Source organism: Drosophila albomicans, chromosome X (assembly GCF_009650485.2).
Source record: "Drosophila albomicans strain 15112-1751.03 chromosome X, ASM965048v2, whole genome shotgun sequence".
Classification (NCBI taxonomy): domain Eukaryota; kingdom Metazoa; phylum Arthropoda; class Insecta; order Diptera; family Drosophilidae; genus Drosophila; species Drosophila albomicans.
In genome coordinates this window covers 26411534-26429211 of record NC_047627.2, presented here as the reverse complement: position 1 = coordinate 26429211, position 17678 = coordinate 26411534, and the positions used below count along the sequence as shown (strand labels likewise).

The following is a 17678-nucleotide window of genomic DNA, read 5'->3' as shown; positions in this document are numbered from 1 at the left end:
GCAGCGCTTCACATACAATTTAAATCCACCGCTATGCAACAGAATGTTAATGCGCTGTTAACTAACAGCAAATGTTAAGCAACAGCATCAATGCAAGCTGTAATACAGCCACAACTTTAGTTTGCAGGCAACATAACGGGGGTAAAATCTATACGCATTTAAAACTAAAATAAATCAATCAAATAGTCGGAATATATAACAAAAGGCAATTTATTACTCTAGCTATATATTTTATATACACTACATTCACATTAATATTACTCTCTACGCTAACATCGACCTATTACAGATGCAACTCAAAATGGCACTGTTCCCAAACTAACATAGCTGTATCACTGTCAATTAACAGTTTACTGCGTAGGCCAAACACATAGCAAGCTCACAACGGCACTGTTCTCTTAACATACGATGATGTTGAATGCTGTGAATTAACAGGGTATGGCTAGTTGGCGAAAGTGCTGTTAGGAGTTTGGATTTGAAAATGTAACGGTAAATGGGCAAAGGAAATGCGCATAACATGAATGAACTTGACGAATTGCCGCTATTGCCGTCGCCACGCAGTTTGATTTTAAGCTATCTCCCGCCCTCCCCCAAAATGTTGCAGCTGCAGCTGCAGAGACTGCAGTTAACTGCATGCTTGGTAAGCTGCATCAAGTGGCGCTATGCTCTGTTAATTTTTTGAATGCGATGCGCATGCATCTTCTTCTTCGTCTTCATCTTCTTTATCTGGCTGGTGTGTGGCGTTAGCGTTAATGCTTTTGCATTACAATTTGGTTTTAGTTTTTGGTTTTTTTCGGACTCTGCAACGTAATGAGAGTGTGTAAAAAATGATCTGTGGTCCAAACGTCGTCTGCCGCTGGCCAAATACCGATTTCACCGCCGCTTCTTGTACCGCATCCTTAAATAAACAATCCATTAATCCATTAATATTTATAAAACAAAAACACAATGTTCGTATATAAATAGATATGTATATATGTATGTGTGTTTATTTGTTTGTACACTAATTGTTAATCAGCAGATTGAGCAGATTGTCTGTCTGCTTTTATTTGAACGTTTCATGCCTTATGATTTTCTGCAATTTTAAACAAGTCAATTATGAGCCGCAAATTAATGTTAGCACGCGGCGCCGCCAAAAAACAGTTTTCAAATTAAAAACAACAAAAAAAAGAGAAGAGAAGAGAAGAGAGAAATACAAAAACAGCTGCGCGCTTGCATATTGATGACAATTGGCAGAGTTGTCAACTCGCAGTCAATTGTCGCTATTAAAGCGAGTTGGCAGCACGTGTCGCGTATGGTTGTTGTGCTGGTGTTGGTGGTGGAACAGCTGATTGGCACAGCAGGCAGTCTGGCAGTCAAGTTGACAGCTTGGTCACAGAACCAGAAACAGAACAAAACCAAAACCAGAAAGAAACAACGCGAATCCAAAATCCGAAACGAAATAAATATAAAATGCTCTCACTTCTGATATAGATTTCGTAGTGATCGAAATTCAAATTGTGTGTGTGTTTTTGTGGGCAAATCGTTTAAATTACGCCAAAGTGTTTTGAACGAGAGTTAAATTCCCATTATCATCTCATCTCTTCTCTCAATAGTAGTATATGAAGAAGAAGTGCCAAACAAATCACATCTTCAATTTTCTTTTGTTTTTTTTTTTTTTTTTTGGGATAACCAACCCAACCGGATAAAGGGTGGGGGGTCGGCCAAACAAACACTTAAATAAACTAAAAAGAAACAACGATAAACTGCGTGTGAGAAGATGGCGCGTGCATTATTATATTTACAATAAGAAATTTGCAGCAAAAAAGCCTAATCACAATAATTGCACAAAATACAAAACGCTCAAAAACTGTCTGCAGAGCGACACAGAGAACGAATAGAAACAATAGCGAGAGTGTGAGAGAGAGGAGGAGGAGGGAAAGAACAGAAGCAGAGAGCCGCAGCTAACCAATTCTTGATTCTAAAGCACTAAACAAAGCCAAAAACGCAGTGCAAGAGCAACGAGTGCAACAACAATAACAAATGAGAATAAACAGCAACAACAACAAGAAAGGTTCTCAAACGTCTCCGCTCTCTTTCTCGCCGCCGCCACCACCGCTGTCGTCGTAGTTGTCGTCGTCTGTGATTTAAAAACGCGGGGGTGTTTGGCGGAGGGGAGCAGCGCGTGCTCAACAACAAAAAGCAAACAGAACAAAAAAAAAAAAACTGCCATCGAACAGATTTCCGCATTTTGAAAATATCAAACGGGGAGCAACAAAATCTAGCAACAAATAAAACAGAACACGTTTTAACTGTGGCCCGGCCAGTGGATAGCGGATAACGGATAGTTGGATAGCCGGATAGCGGATAGCCGAACAGCAGTGTCCAAGGACAAGAAGAGAAAGAAGCAGTAGGAGAAGGAGGCGTGTGTGTTGGAGCAGGAGGGTGTATGTAAAAACAAACACACTCGCACACATACACACAAACGCAATGGATGTGCTGGAACTGCTTCGTGCGAGCGCCAACAGCGGTTACAACACATTATTCTCAGATGCTTGGTGTCAATATGTTTCCAAGCAAATCGCAAGCACGGTAAGTGTCACAAACACACATACACATACGGACACGCGACACTCACGCATAAGTGCAATACGTGTGTACATGGCAACAAAACAAAACACACACACACACACACTATCACGTATACACTGATTGTGTTTTTCTTTGTTTGGGGGGCTCGTCGTGACTCATAAAACAAAAAAAAAAAAAAATATGAAGGAAACAACGTCGACTGCAGGGCAAATTAAGTTTAGCTTAATATGACAGGACTGACTGTTAACAGCTGGTTTGTGTCGCGGCGAAGCGATAAGCACAAGAGAGATCAATAGTGGTTGTTGTTTTTGCTGCTGCTCTCGCAGTCGCTCTCGCGTCACTCATCTTGACTGTTCTCTCTGCTTCTGCCATCACATGCGCAAGCATGTGGTTAATCTGCATGTAAGCGTATGTGTTTGTGTGCTTAGCATTTTTGTTGCTTTGCTCGCGCTTCTTCCGTCAACATTTGTGTTTTGATTTGCAGACAACTTAACTTACATAAACACACGCACACCTACAAATACTATACATCTGTACGTATGTATGCATGTGTGTGTGTGTGTGTGTGTGTGTGGGTTGCGTCTTATCTTAACGCTTGACCCCGCAAGCGCATCAAGAGCGCTTAGGCGATAACTGATTAAAATGATTACCCACAATGGCATTGAGTTAGTCTAAGTGGAGTGATCGCTGAAGGAAGGGAAAAGTGGGAAGGGGGAAGGGGGTACATAAACACGTGCAAAATGCCACTTTGTATTGTCCACTCTGCGCTTATGCTCTCTCAAATCAGTTTACCATAATTCAATTAACCCCTTGGGGCCAAATCAATTGAGCGCCTTGTGACTTGTTGCCAAGCGTTGATCCAACAACAAGACAACACGAAAAAAAAAATAGATCGCAGGTGCGTGTGCTACTTACACACTCACATGCTTGGAAACTTAAGTTATGCGGAAAATTATTTTTATCATGTCAGCGTGACAACAACAAATCCCAATTGTAATCATCCAAGCCACGACAACAACAACAATTTCAATTCGATTGAAATTAGACGATTCGGGCCAATCGCAAAACTGATGGGGGGGTTTCTAGTGTTAACCATCCCAATTAGAATTGAGTTTATTTTTTCCAATTAGTTTTTACTGTTCGTTTGCTTTGCTTTGCTGTTTAGTGTTGTTTTGATTCATAATTGAGGTAGCTGAAACCTGTTACAGAAATAAACCATAACCGAATCACAACAACTACAACAATAGCAATAAATAGCGACAACAAAAGCAACAAAAATGCAGCAAGTGTCGCTGCAGCGACGGCCAATGTCAAAGGCAAAGCCAAACGCAAATGCAAAGACAAATACAAATACAAATATATGTATGTAAATGCAAAAGGCATACGGAAGAGCAGGCTGCGCAACAACAACTAATAATAACAAGTGTTGACAATCCCACATATAGAACTAGAGAAAAGCGTGTGAGAGTGAGAACGCAAACAAGATGCGAGTGAGTGCATTGTGCACGCATAAACAACAAACACACACACACACATACGTACGAACAGACTTGAATGCAAAGAGAGCAGCCAAACTTGACATGAATGTAAAGAGAGCAGCGACAGTGATAGCTGCATTTCCTGCACTTTGCATACTCGCTCATGCAATTTGCGTTTTCTGATCATCTCTTTTGTTTTTTTTTGTCCATTGTCTATTGCATTGTAGATGTATTGGTACGGTGCACTGCTTGTGATTGGCGTGCTCTTTCTTGCCTGGTTCCTCTACTTCAAACGTCTGGCTCGTCTGCGTTTGCGCGATGAGATCGCGCGTTCCCTGAGTGCCGTTACGTCCGCCTCGGGCGGCGATCATCGGGGCCTGCGCTTTCGTAAGCGCGACAAAATGCTCTTCTATGGCCGGCGCATGCTGCGCAAAATGAAGAACGTGAGCGGACAAATGTACAGCAGCGGCAAAGGCTATAAGCGACGTGCCGTTATGCGTTTCGCCCGTCGCATCCTTCAGCTGCAACGTGAGAATCGTCCGCTCGAAATGAAGACCGTCGAACCGCCAGCCGAATATCTGGAGGAGACGATCGAGGGCAGCGAACGTGTGCCGCCCGATGCCCTCTATATGCTGCAGAGCATCCGCATCTTCGGGCACTTTGAGAAACCGATTTTCCTCAAGCTGTGCAAGCACACACAGTTGCTTCAACTGATGGCCGGCGATTATCTGTTCAAGATCACCGATCCCGATGACAGTGTGTACATCGTGCAGTCGGGTCTGATCAATGTGTACATCTGCAACGCCGATGGCAGCACGCTCTCGCTGAAGACGGTGCGCAAGGGAGAGTCGGTGACGTCGCTGCTCAGCTTCATCGATGTGCTGTCCGGGAACTCGAGCTACTACAAGACGGTCACGGCGAAGGCCATCGAGAAATCCGTAGTCATACGGCTGCCCATGCAGGTGAGTCGTCAGGTTTAACTCGAGCTCTATCTTAAGTTCCTCCCCATAAAAATCCATTTCTTCTTTTACAGGCCTTTGAGGAGGTCTTTGAGGAGAATCCGGACGTTATGATACGTGTGATACAAGTGATAATGATACGTCTACAGCGTGTGCTCTTCACCGCGCTGCGCAACTACCTCGGCCTCAATGCGGAGCTCGTTCAGAATCACATGCGCAGCAAGGTTAGTGTTGTGCCTGGTTCAGTACCCGGCACCGTTTTGTCACAAGCATCGCAGGTCTCACGACCGTTGCCCGTGCGTCGGACGCCGTCGCCATTGTCGCGGCATTCGCGGGAGGAGCACACACTGTCCGATCCGGATCCCAATCCCAACGCTTTAAACTTGGCCGAAGTGCATGGCGATGCGCCCTACATTGATCTGTACCATCATCATCAGCAGCAGCAGCAGCAGCAACAACAGCAGCAGCAGCAATCGAGCTCCGCTTCTGTCAATCAAAATCAAAATGCAGCACGTCGCGGCTCCACAACTTATGCGCCCAGCGTGGAATCGCCAAGTGGTAATCTAAATTCGGCCATCACATCAATTGATCAGCGGCTGGTGCAATCGTCGGCTGTGGAGAGTTTGCGACGTGAGCTGGGACTTGGCGAGGAGGATGCGCATATTATTGAACCGTTTGTTGAGGTGCGCGAACTCGAACCGAATGTCACACTCATCACCGAGGGCAATGCCGACGATGTTTGCGTGTGGTTCGTCATGACCGGCACCCTGGCGGTCTATCAGAGCAATGCGGATGCCACCCGTGCCCTCAAGCAGGACAACACCAACGATATGCTCATTCACTTTGTCCATCCGGGAGAAATTGTCGGAGGTCTGGCGATGTTGACGGGGGAGGCGAGCGCTTATACCATCAAGGCGCGCAATCACAGTCGCATCGCTTTCATACGACGTGCCGCCATCTATCAGTGAGTAGTTGTACAATCAAACAGTCCAAGTATTGGCTTAGATCCCTTATGGAGTTGAAAACAAGGTTGCTCATTGGAAATTAGGTTTTTTCGAACTTCCTAGAGCTATTGCTTCCTTCAATTCGCCTTTTCTTGAGTCAAATCATGTCTAAATCAGGGACAAGAAGAGTTCGGGAACTTTTAATTTAATATGGAAGTACATAGTTTGCCGGTCCGATATTACATCCCGCTTATTTAAGCATATTTCCGGTATTAGTACTTAAAGCTGTATGACTCAACTGTCCCTTTTGCCCTTCGTCTAAATCATGTCAACATGATTTAGTTACCTTTTATTAGATATGTTATTTTCAATTCATAGTTCTAAAGAATTCGCATGGGAATTTCACACTGAGTTCCTTAAAAACCTAATCATAATCTGTTAAGAATTGTACAAGAGCTTTTGTAAAATTCTTTTTATCTACACGTGTCTAGGCACTTGAGAGTCGACCCTCTTAACTAATCTCAATCGTTATTCCTTGTATTAGCTGTTGGCTTATCGAGGCACTGTAGTAGTTGTCATCTATTCCCAATGATTAACCTATCGTTTCCCCCGAAAACAGAATCATGCGACAACGTCCTCGCATTGTGCTCGATCTGGGTAATGGTGTGGTGCGTCGACTGTCGCCGCTGGTGCGTCAATGTGACTATGCCTTGGACTGGATATTTCTGGAGTCGGGACGTGCCGTCTATCGACAGGACGAGAGCAGCGATAGCACGTATATTGTGCTTAGTGGACGTATGCGTTCGGTGATCACACATCCGGGTGGTAAAAAGGAGATTGTCGGCGAGTATGGCAAAGGTGATCTGGTGGGCATTGTTGAGATGATCACTGAAACCTCACGCACCACCACCGTGATGGCGGTGCGTGATTCAGAGTTGGCCAAGCTGCCCGAGGGTCTATTCAATGCGATCAAATTACGCTACCCGATTGTGGTCACACGTCTCATCAGTTTCCTCAGTCATCGTTTTCTCGGCTCGATGCAAACGCGCGGCAGCAATTCATCCGGTGCGCCAGTCGAAGCGAATCCCGTAACGCACAAATACTCGACAGTGGCGCTCGTTCCGATCACTGACGATGTTCCGCTGACCCCATTCACCTACGAGCTCTATCACTCGCTCTGTGCCATAGGTAAGAAAACAATTTATTCTAATACTATACGTATTATCAACTTCCAACTTACTGTTTTACTACTCCACGATCAGGTCCCGTGCTGCGCCTAACCTCGGAGGTGGTGCGCAAACAGCTGGGCGTTAATATCTTTGAGACGGCCAACGAGTATCGTCTGACATCGTGGCTGGCCCAGCAAGAGGATCGCAACATCATAACGCTATATCAGTGTGACAGCTCGTTGAGTCCCTGGACACAGCGTTGTATGCGACAAGCGGATGTTGTGCTCATTGTCGGACTGGGCGAGCGTTCCCACTTGGTGGGCAAATTCGAGCGGGAGATCGACAAGCTGGCGATGCGCACACAGAAGGAGCTTGTGCTCCTCTATCCGGAGACGACGAATGCCAAGCCGGCGAACACGCTCAGCTGGCTGAATGCTCGACCCTGGGTAACGAAGCATCATCATGTGCTCTGCGTGAAGCGCATTTTTACGCGCAAAAGCCAATACCGCATTGTGAGTAGACATTGATCAAAAGGAACTACTTGGAATACTCACTCTCCTCCTCCTCCTCAGAATGATCTCTACAGTCGTGTATTGCTCTCTGAGCCGAATATGCATTCCGATTTCTCGCGTCTCGCCCGCTGGCTGACTGGTAACTCGATTGGCCTGGTGCTCGGTGGCGGGGGAGCGCGAGGTGCCGCCCACATTGGCATGCTGAAGGCGATACAGGAGGCGGGCATACCGATTGATATGGTCGGTGGCGTGAGCATTGGGGCGCTCATGGGCGCCCTCTGGTGTTCAGAGCGCAACATCACAACCGTTACGCAAAAGGCGCGCGAGTGGTCAAAAGTGAGAAAATTCTTGAAAACATCACGACGAAAAAACAATCTATATTGATTTATGGTTCTTTGTAGAAAATGACAAAATGGTTCCTGCAACTATTGGACCTCACCTATCCCATAACATCGATGTTTTCGGGCCGTGAGTTCAACAAGACGATACACGACACTTTCGGGGACGTAAGCATCGAGGATTTGTGGATACCCTACTTTACTTTAACCACAGATATTACGGCCAGTTGCCATCGCATTCACACCAACGGTGAGTGCCGAACGTGCTGCGCGCCTGCGCCTGCGTTGCCTGCTTCTGCTTTTGTCTCATTTATTCTCATTTAGCTGCTCGTTTTTAGCAAACATTTCATTTGTACGTACGCTTTAGTTTAGTTTCTCCCTTATGCTGTCTCTCTCTCTCCCTCTTGTATCTCTCTGTTAATGTGCAATGTTTAATTTTTGTGTTATTTGGGATTTCGAATTGATCATTATTATGAGTTTTGGCTTGGTGTTTGAAATTCGTATTATATTCGTAGCTTGTACGACAAAAAAAAAAGAGAAATCCACGCACACACGTACTTTTACATCACACACATACACACGCACACACAACATAACGAAACACACGCACACACAGTCACTCATAACGCGTACTGTGTAAGCGCCCTTAAGAGAAACACGCATCTCATCGAAGAGCGCGCGCGCACACACGATTCGATCTCTCTCTCTCACTCTTTAAGGCGCCTCCTCTTAATTGCTGTTTGTTGTTGTTGTTGCTACTATACGGATAATGCTAGTTGTCATTCATTCTATGCAATGCAATCGTGACGCCTTCGCAATTTTTGTACATGGGAAGCTGTCAGCGTTTCGTTTTGTTTTTTGTTTTTTTTTTTTTTTGTGTGTGTCTATTTGTTATCTCATTTTGTTGTCCTTCGATGTTGTTTGTCTTCTGTCCAAATTACTTTTCGTACTTTACATACATACATACTACGTAGTACGTACATATAACCTAAATCGTCTAATGCGTCTCCTTGTGCGTGCGTATTCTTTAGCTAGCAACTAAACGTGCTGCCAAGAAATAAATGAAGCAACATCAATTTAAACATTATCAATGCGTAATTAATGATAAATCCCATTGGTCTTTCGCTCGCTCTCACACTGCTCAAAAACTCAAAGCTCTCTCTTCTCTCTCTCTCTCTCTTATTTCTCTTTCCACATTACACACACACACTAAAACGCTACACAAATTCAAACACACACACACACATACACACGAAACAAATGCTCGCTCACTTGCCAACTAAACTGTCGCAGGATCTCTGTGGCGCTATGTGCGCTCCTCAATGTCACTCAGCGGCTATATGCCACCGCTATGCGATCCACAAGATGGACATCTTCTGCTGGATGGCGGCTATGTAAATAATTTGCCAGGTAAATAGCAAATAACAAACTACCAAACAAAAACCTAAAACCAAAAATTCGAAATAAGCAAATGCGAGATTTACATATTAAGAACAAACTAAAAAAAAAAAAAAATATCACTCGATAATCTCTTAAACTTTCAATATCAATTTTCAATTTAGAGCTGTTGTTGGTGGCACAGAGAGCGCGAAGAGTGTTGGATATGTTTTCAAATGACTGTTGATTGTTTGGTATGCCCTGCTCCCCCTCCTCCCCCTCTCCGTTGACCCTTTTCCATCGTTCCCCACACACACACACACACACACACACACACAAAAGCAATATAAATTTTCGTTAATGTGCGCCGCCATTTTGGATCTTGCTCTCAATCGGCCATTTTGAATTGAAGTTGCTCAAGCACGCAAAACACATACACACACACATACACATACAAATACACTTACACAATATGTATGTATGTACATTCAGACAAAGACTGAGACAGAGTAACAAGTTTTATTTAGTTTTGCTGTTTTGAAAATGAACTTCTGTAATCGTTAACTTTTATTACACTGTGCAATTTAGTTATGTACTATATATTGTACACATGTGTACATACATATTCCTATTCCTATCATTTATACATACACATACATACAATATACTATATTGGTATTCTTCTATATTCATACTATATACTATACTATATACTATTTAGTTGCTCTTGAATCTTGAGTTGTGTATAATTCTCTTATTCTTTTTGTATTTTGTATGTGATTTACTGTATACTTACTATATATAATTTGTGTAATTGAGCGCATCATATGTAGACTAGAGTAAATTGAGCATAAATCGTTAAATCAAATTGCACACCAGCACAGACACACCAACACACACCCAAACACACACACAGTCACACAACAATGGCAATAAAACTGTGTATTCTTTCTCTCTTCTCTCTCTCTCTCTCTCCTTCTCTGAAAACACACATACACAAACTACACGAAAACACATACAATGCAAAATGTGTGCGTTTGACTTTTTCACCTCTCTCCCACACACTCACACACATGCACACACACACACACACCCACTTACAAAATCTGCGTATTGTCCTATTTGCGTGTGTGGTCGTCAGGTCATCTGTGGCGTTATTGTCGCGCTAGCATGTCGATTGCCGGCGTCTTTCCACCCTTCTGCGATTATCGGGACGGGCATTTGCTGCTCGATGGATGCTACACGAACAATGTGCCAGGTAACAATTAACAGTCAACAGAGTAAAAAAAAAGAAAAAAAAACAATATATCCAACACTCTTCTGTCCTCCTTCCACCCACTCAACTCTCTCGATCAATCAATCACTGTCTTTCTCAAAACTGATTTATCGATATACCAATTGCTAATTGCCTATCATTTACACACACCCACACACACACGTCACACAAATATACGCACACACATCGATATCGATAACCGATCACACGTAGCTGATGTGATGCATAATCTGGGCGCTGCGCACATTATCGCCATCGATGTGGGCTCCCAGGACGATACGGATCTGACCAATTATGGCGACGATCTCAGTGGCTGGTGGCTGCTCTATAAGAAATGGAATCCTTTCACATCGCCAGTCAAAGTGCCCGACCTGCCTGACATACAGTCGCGTCTCGCTTACGTTTCCTGCGTGCGTCAACTCGAGGTGAGTATAGAAAACTATCGATGGTACTATCGATAGTAGCACACACACTTTCGATAGTGGAGCAAAGAATACAGGGCAACATGTCAATATTTGTATGTGTTTGTATTTTTCTAGTAGAGAGGGAGAACAATCGATGACATTATCGATGGCTCACTATCGATAGTTCTCCACCTCTAATGGCTACGATTAAAAGATTTATTTGCCCTATTCAAATATTCAATTGAATTATCTGCAGGAGGTAAAGAACTCGGATTATTGCGAGTACATTAGACCGCCCATCGACAAGTACAAGACTTTAGCCTTTGGCAGCTTCGATGAGATCCGCGATGTGGGCTATGTGTTTGGCAAGAACTACTTCGATGGCATGGCCAAAGCGGGTCGCTTGGGACGCTTCAATCAGTGGTTCAACAAGGAGCCACCGAAGCGCGGCAATCATGCCTCGCTCAACGAGTATACGTTCATTGATCTGGCGCAGATTGTGTGCAAATTGCCAGAGACGTATGTACAACAGCCGCTGGACATATTCAGCGAGGATGAGGACTTTGATGGCTACATCTCGGAGCCAACCACACTGAACACGGTGAGCTGGCAATTACATACATATGTACATACATGAAGTAAACGCGAGATTTAACTAAATTTGCTTTATTTTCCTCAACAGGATCGTCGTCGGATTCAAGTGCCGCGTGCGGGCAATTCACTATCGTTCTCAGAGACTGAAATGGACTCGGATGTGGAGATCGATCTGGAGTTGGAACGGAAGGTGGACAAGGCCACACAATCGACGCCACCAACGCCAACGAAACAAAATGCACTGACGCCCTCAACTAGCCATGGCAATCTTTCACCCGTGCACTTGAACGCCCTTGTTCCGGGACTGAAGCCACTCGATCTGGTGGATCAAGTGGATAAGCCGACAACGGTGGAATCGTCCTTGGATCAGGATAGCACGATGACGCTGCAAGCCGCCGCTGCCGTGATGAGTGAGGCCACAACGCAAACAGCGCCACCTTCGAGCGAAGATGAGGAGGCAACAACGGATGTCAAGGATGAGGACAAGAGCAACAAGGACAACGAGCAGTTAGAGAAGAAGGATGGAAACAAACAGGATAAGAAAGACAAAAATGCGGAGTTGAATGACAAATAACGATACCAAAAACTAGTTATAAACTAAAGACGCTATAAAAGTCTGTCTGAGATATTTTGCTTAGTTACGGAGCAAGGAGCCACCGAACTGAAAAAGGAATGCAGGAAAATGCAAAGGAAAGAAGCAATACAAAGGAAGCAAGGATGGAAGAAAGGATCGTCACCCGCCCAAAAAATGAAAATCTCCGAAATTATGTAATCATGACGACAACAAACAACAAAAAAACAAACAAAACAAAACAAGAAAAGAAAAGAAAAGGAAAAAAGAATTCGTTATCGCTTAGCTTTAAGTGTACATCATTATGATAATTAATAATAATACTAATTAGGCTTAGCTTTAGCTAATCTCCCTCCCTCACCTCACCACACCTCAAATTCCTTTAATCCCCCGTCATAAACAAATTAGAGCAAAGCAGCCACAGACCATGTACATATGACTATATATTTTTACCTGATCCAATCTACTTTATATATATACATATATATGCAAGTTTTGCCATGCACTAAATCTGGTACCGCCCTCCCTCCATTTCACTCCATACATACATATGTAGAACGACAACGATGATAGAAGACCTCTCTACCTACATAGCTACTATGTATGGTATATGATGGAGCGTAGCCCCAACTGAAAAACCAGAACACACGAACACGCACACAACACAACCACACACCTATTTAGTTATAACTATTATATGAAAATTGTTTGTTTTTATGGTCGAATTTTTTTAAAGAAGAGCAAGCAAATAAATGTAAAACCATTTGAAAGTACAATAATAAACTAATGAAATGCATTATGGGGGTAAGGATTGAATTAAACACAATCATTGCGTGTATTATTTGGTACTAAATTAAATTATTTCGAGGTTGAATTTTGTTTGCGTATAATTACAATTTCATGCCAATTGACAAATCTCAGTTTTACAACCCAAATGCAGCAAAAATGTCATTTTAAAATCAGTTAACAAGCCATGGGCACCAAATAATTTTCTGTAGCATGCTTTAGGGAGCTCCAATCATCCAATCATCTACCAGCCATAGATGGCGCTATTAGAGTGACTTTTTGTATGTCTGCTTACTTCTGATTTATGTTCGCCTGGTACTTCAACTGCTGATTTGACACTTTTTAGCCGTTCCTCTTAGCTTCGAGCGACCAACAACAACGAATAAACCTACTACAACAATAACAACAACTACGTGTACTACAACAACATCCATAATAGCAACAACAACAGATGCATTAGTGTGACGATATTCTTGGATACTGGCTACGTCAAGCAACTGAAATATCAGGATCGTCAACTATTAGTGGCGTCATTAAAGTGACTTTTTGTATTTCTACTTGCTCCCGATTTATGTTTGCCTGGTATTTCATTTGCTGAGTTTTATAGCCTCTTTCCACCTCACTCAGTTTTTCTACGTTTTTTAAAGTCCCGTTTCGGGGTTTCCATCTGCACGAACCGAAAAATATGGGCAACGGTAAATTTCTCAATATGGCCGCTCTGAAATATCAGCTGTTCAAATGTAAACACGAGTTGGCGAACATTTCAAAAAACAGCACGCGCATTTGAAAATGGAAAATTGTATTAAATTGCAGAATTTTTATGTGGATTTTAACGAAGTGGAGGGAAAATTAGCGAAGTATAGAGTATAGGCCATTGCTGGCAGCAATGTAATATTTACATAAATACATTTACTTTTTAGCAACGGCGTGGGTGTTTTTAGGAGCGCGATGTTCCTGGAAACAACGAATCATTTTTTGAAGATAATTTTCGAATTAATAGGGAGGAGTTTGGCATCCATGTGGAGCGCCTTTGTGGATTGGCCAAAAAAGGCACTACATTTCTCCTCCCATAACTCGAACAATATAGCCTTGTGGATAACACTCCACGATATTGACGGCTTTCGAGTTTTTTGGCTCATCTAAAATATAAAAAATTTGCTTTAAAAAGCAAAATAAAATTTTTATTTTTCTATTTTCATACCTTGGCGCACTTTAATGTCAGCTGTTTTGTTAGTGGTGAGCTCTTTTTCGTTGTCATATCGATCAAAATATCGCATAATTACCCAAAAAGTGCGTTCGCTATTTCTACGTAGCTCGCGAACGTAGAAAAACCGACTTTTTTTCTTATGGGTTTTTACATGGGGCGAACGTAACATTCGGCCTGAACGTGAAAAAACCAAAGAAAACCAAAGAAAACCGAGAGGTGGAAAGAGGCTATTAGCCGTTCTAGGCTTCGAATGCCCAACAACAACAACAACAACAAATATATCTACTACACATGTGCGGAAACTGCGACGGGGAGCAGCTAAAATACCAGGCGAACATAATAAAGTAGCAAGTAAGTAGCAGGAGAGCAAACAACTGGAGCGGGCTGTGGATCCATCAAAGAGCGCAATGAGTGCATTTTAAGAGCATAAGAGAATACTCTCTAGATACTTTGCTTTTTGAATGGCTAAGTGCTGCTTATTTCTGGTGGCCTGGTAGAATATTTTAAATATTCATATTTTACCAGAGCAGCAAGCATGAAAGATGTTTTTAAGAATTATTTTCGTATTTAAACACGATAATCGATATAAGCCTCAGCGGGCAATATCGATATAGAAGAAAATATATATCGATACAACAATAAGCGATAGAAATTGAAAATACAAGTTCGCAGACTTTACATATTAAAATATTATATTACATTAAGTAATATTAAAACAAAATACTTCTAATTCATTTATTTTGGCGATGTCAGAACGTTAACATTATCGATAACTCATCACAACTGTCGATTGGCAGTCAGCTGTGTTGCTTTGCCTGCTGAATGTCGAATATCGAAAAGCATATATTCATAAATATAAATTTCAATTTACCTAACGTTTCACAGACATTAAAATATTATATTACATTAATTAATATTAAAACTAAATATTTCCAATTCATTTATTGTGGCGATGTCAAAACGTTAACATTATCGATAACTCATCACAACTGTCGATTGGCAGTCAGCTGTGTTGCTTTGCCTGCTGAATGTCGAATATCGAAAAGCAAATATTCATAAATATAAATTTCAATTTACCTAACGTTTCACAGGCAGCCGGTTTCAAATTCACAAATACAAAGACCACAAATGGATTCGAATTTGCGTAATGTATGTGAATGCAATTGGTTAAACTGTTTAGCAAACGTTTTAATTCAAAAATATCCCTCAATTGCTTGCAGCTAAAAGATTTCCTCACATTATACAACAAAGTGACTGAGCTGTGCTTCAATCGCTGCGTCGACAATCTCAGTCAGCGCGAACTCTTCGACCAGGAGGTGAGATCTAGAGAGTGTAGAACAAGTATTATAAATGTAATTACAAAAAGTTTTGTCTTATTTAGAAAACCTGCGTGGATCGATGTGTCACAAAGTTTGCGCGTTTCAATCAAAGTATGATGAAATCCTATGTTGATGTGCAGACCAAAATCAATGCGAAGCGCATGGAAGAGGCGGAACAAGCGGCCAAATTGATAGCGGAACAGCAGCAACAGCAACAGAAGGAGGTGGTCACAAGTGTTGCGCCCGCTGTGCTAACAACGCCGGGTAAATTGAGTTTGTAGCATCTGCACGAACCCGATTTCAATTTGCTCTTTGCAATACTAGATAGTTAAATACCAAAAAAAAAAAAGAAAACAAATAATAATAATACACTTAACACACACAATCATCATCAATGGCACACATTTGTCTGCTTGCGTTAATTGGGCTGCCGGCAGCCGGCAAAACGCATTTAAGCAATTGGCTGCTGAAGCAGAAGCTGAACAACTGGAACGTTTTGCACTTGTGCTACGACAACTATTTGGACAATAATGCGGACTACAAGGCACAACGCTATAACATACTCAACTTGTTGAGCCAACTAATCGATGCACTTCGGATGAAATTGTCACCTCAACTCGTCCTGCCAATGACAACCAACGAAAGCAGTAACTATTTAATAGTTTGTGACGATAATCATTATTATCACAGTATGCGCTACAAACTGTATCAGCTGTGTCGCTCTCGTGGCTGCCTCCATGCGCAGCTTTATCTTGCCACACCGTTGTCCACCTGTTTGCAACGCAATGCGGCACGTGAGCAACAACATCAAGTGCCTGCTGCGATTATAGAACAAATGCACAAACGTCTTGAAGTGCCCAACAATCAAAATTGGCAGCGTCATCAACTCACAATCCAAGAATTGAATAATGTTGTAATTTGTACTTTTGTGGACACTTTGCTGAATTGCCAAGTCGATGATGCACTGCCTCCGACTCCAGCTATCCAATTGCAAACGCAGTCACATCAATTGGATCTGCGTCTAAGGTTGAGAATACAATCCTTGATGCGGCAGCACACAGCTGAAAAGGCTGCCCGAAGCTGTGAGTTAAATGCACAGCGTCGACAGCTCTTGGCACAGTTTAAGGCTGATGAAAAGTTGCAGCAGCAGCCGCAGCCGTTGGATTATTATGTTAATTTGTTAAACTAATGTGTAGATAAGAAATCATATTACTTAAAAACTTAAGCATTTATCAAATTGTTTCGGCTTGCATTACAAAACTAGATTTATTTAGCAGAGGGGGGAAATAAAAAAAAGAAGATTAAATGTATCCTAAAGTAAACATTGTTACACCACTTTCACTTGACTCAGATCGCGCTTCTCAATCATACGCATCTGCTTCTTCTTCATGCGCTTCAGTTTCGCCGGATTCTTGATGACTTGGACCACTTCGGCACGACGCTCGTTGGCTAAGCGACGCTCTGCATTCTCCACACGACGCTGATGATGCTGGACAGCGGCTTCTTTGCGCTGATCCTTGATCTCCTTGGACTTTTCCTTAATGTAGCGCAACTCGTTGCGCAGTGCCTCTTTTTTCTCGAACGTCAAGCGATTCACAGTCTTCTTGATCTTGCTGAATCTGCCAAACGGTGCGAGTTGTGTTAGGAGTGCCACATTCATGTGAAATGTTTACTTGCAACTTACTTTTGCTTGGGCGTCTTCCAGGGTCGGTTGGATTTCGGTTGACCGCGCGGAATGCTTGCTTCTGGTTTGAGCACCTTCTTTGCTTTGGTTTTCGGCTTGGCTGCAGTCTTTGTGTTGCTTGCATCTTGTGCTGGAGCTGGAGCTGGTGATGCAGTCGCTGTTGGAGCTGGTGCTGTGTTATTATCGTTTACCATTGTGTTGCTTTATTTCTTGACCTGCGTCCTTTTTGCAATCCAAAACAAAACACAATGCGCTGGGCACGTGTTTGCAGAGTTATCGATAGTTAGATAAATACTTGTAGTAAATACTTATCGTTGGGGTCATGCGTGTTGCTTGTGAAATTGTTATCGATAGCGTATACGTTATATCGTTTATTAGTTAAAAGTTTTAACTTTAAACGAAACACTTGTAGTTACAAAAATTAAAATAGATTTTTAATTAAATTTACAAAATCCACAAAATGAGTCTGATTTATTTTATTTACTCAAT

General features: G+C 42.5%; 4 protein-coding genes across 7 annotated transcripts; 3 read left to right on the top strand and 1 right to left on the bottom strand.

The window, feature by feature from the left end:
* The first annotated feature begins 1377 nt into the window (after positions 1-1377).
* On the top strand, positions 1378-12770 carry LOC117563360 (neuropathy target esterase sws). Of its 3 annotated transcripts, none has more exons than XM_034241663.2 (11): positions 1378-2571; positions 4277-5011; positions 5083-5972; positions 6572-7140; positions 7215-7633; positions 7694-7969; positions 8035-8221; positions 10490-10606; positions 10838-11049; positions 11285-11629; positions 11711-12770. In XM_034241663.2, the coding sequence occupies exons 1-11, from the start codon at positions 2470-2472 to the stop codon at positions 12194-12196; spliced, it is 4338 nt and encodes a 1445-aa protein (XP_034097554.1). In that variant the 5' UTR covers positions 1378-2469; the 3' UTR covers positions 12197-12770. The 3 variants fall into 3 exon arrangements, with proteins under 3 accessions (XP_034097554.1, XP_034097545.1, XP_034097562.1); XM_034241654.2 differs by lacking the exon at positions 10490-10606 and adding an exon at positions 9265-9381 and having other exon boundaries at positions 1379-2571; XM_034241671.1 differs by lacking the exons at positions 1378-2571; positions 10490-10606 and adding exons at positions 4041-4061; positions 9265-9381.
* A 2212-nt stretch (positions 12771-14982) lies between these two features.
* On the top strand, positions 14983-15893 carry LOC117577542 (mitochondrial import inner membrane translocase subunit Tim10B). 2 transcript variants are annotated; one of them, XM_052008372.1, is made up of 4 exons: positions 14983-15057; positions 15264-15335; positions 15407-15502; positions 15568-15893. In XM_052008372.1, the coding sequence occupies exons 2-4, from the start codon at positions 15315-15317 to the stop codon at positions 15784-15786; spliced, it is 336 nt and encodes a 111-aa protein (XP_051864332.1). In that variant the 5' UTR covers positions 14983-15057; positions 15264-15314; the 3' UTR covers positions 15787-15893. The 2 variants fall into 2 exon arrangements, with proteins under 2 accessions (XP_051864332.1, XP_034118261.1); XM_034262370.2 differs by lacking the exon at positions 14983-15057 and having other exon boundaries at positions 15188-15335.
* Positions 15894-15899: 6 nt separating this feature from the next.
* LOC117577540 (L-seryl-tRNA(Sec) kinase) lies at positions 15900-16827 on the top strand. Its single transcript, XM_034262368.2, has one exon. The coding sequence runs from the start codon at positions 15900-15902 to the stop codon at positions 16692-16694; it is 795 nt and encodes a 264-aa protein (XP_034118259.1). The 3' UTR covers positions 16695-16827.
* On the bottom strand, positions 16825-17469 carry LOC117577541 (coiled-coil domain-containing protein 86). The gene is made up of 2 exons (XM_034262369.2): positions 17190-17469; positions 16825-17124 (listed from the first exon to the last, which is right to left on the bottom strand). The coding sequence occupies exons 1-2, from the start codon at positions 17381-17383 to the stop codon at positions 16833-16835; spliced, it is 486 nt and encodes a 161-aa protein (XP_034118260.1). The 5' UTR covers positions 17384-17469; the 3' UTR covers positions 16825-16832.
* Positions 17470-17678: the final 209 nt, after the last annotated feature.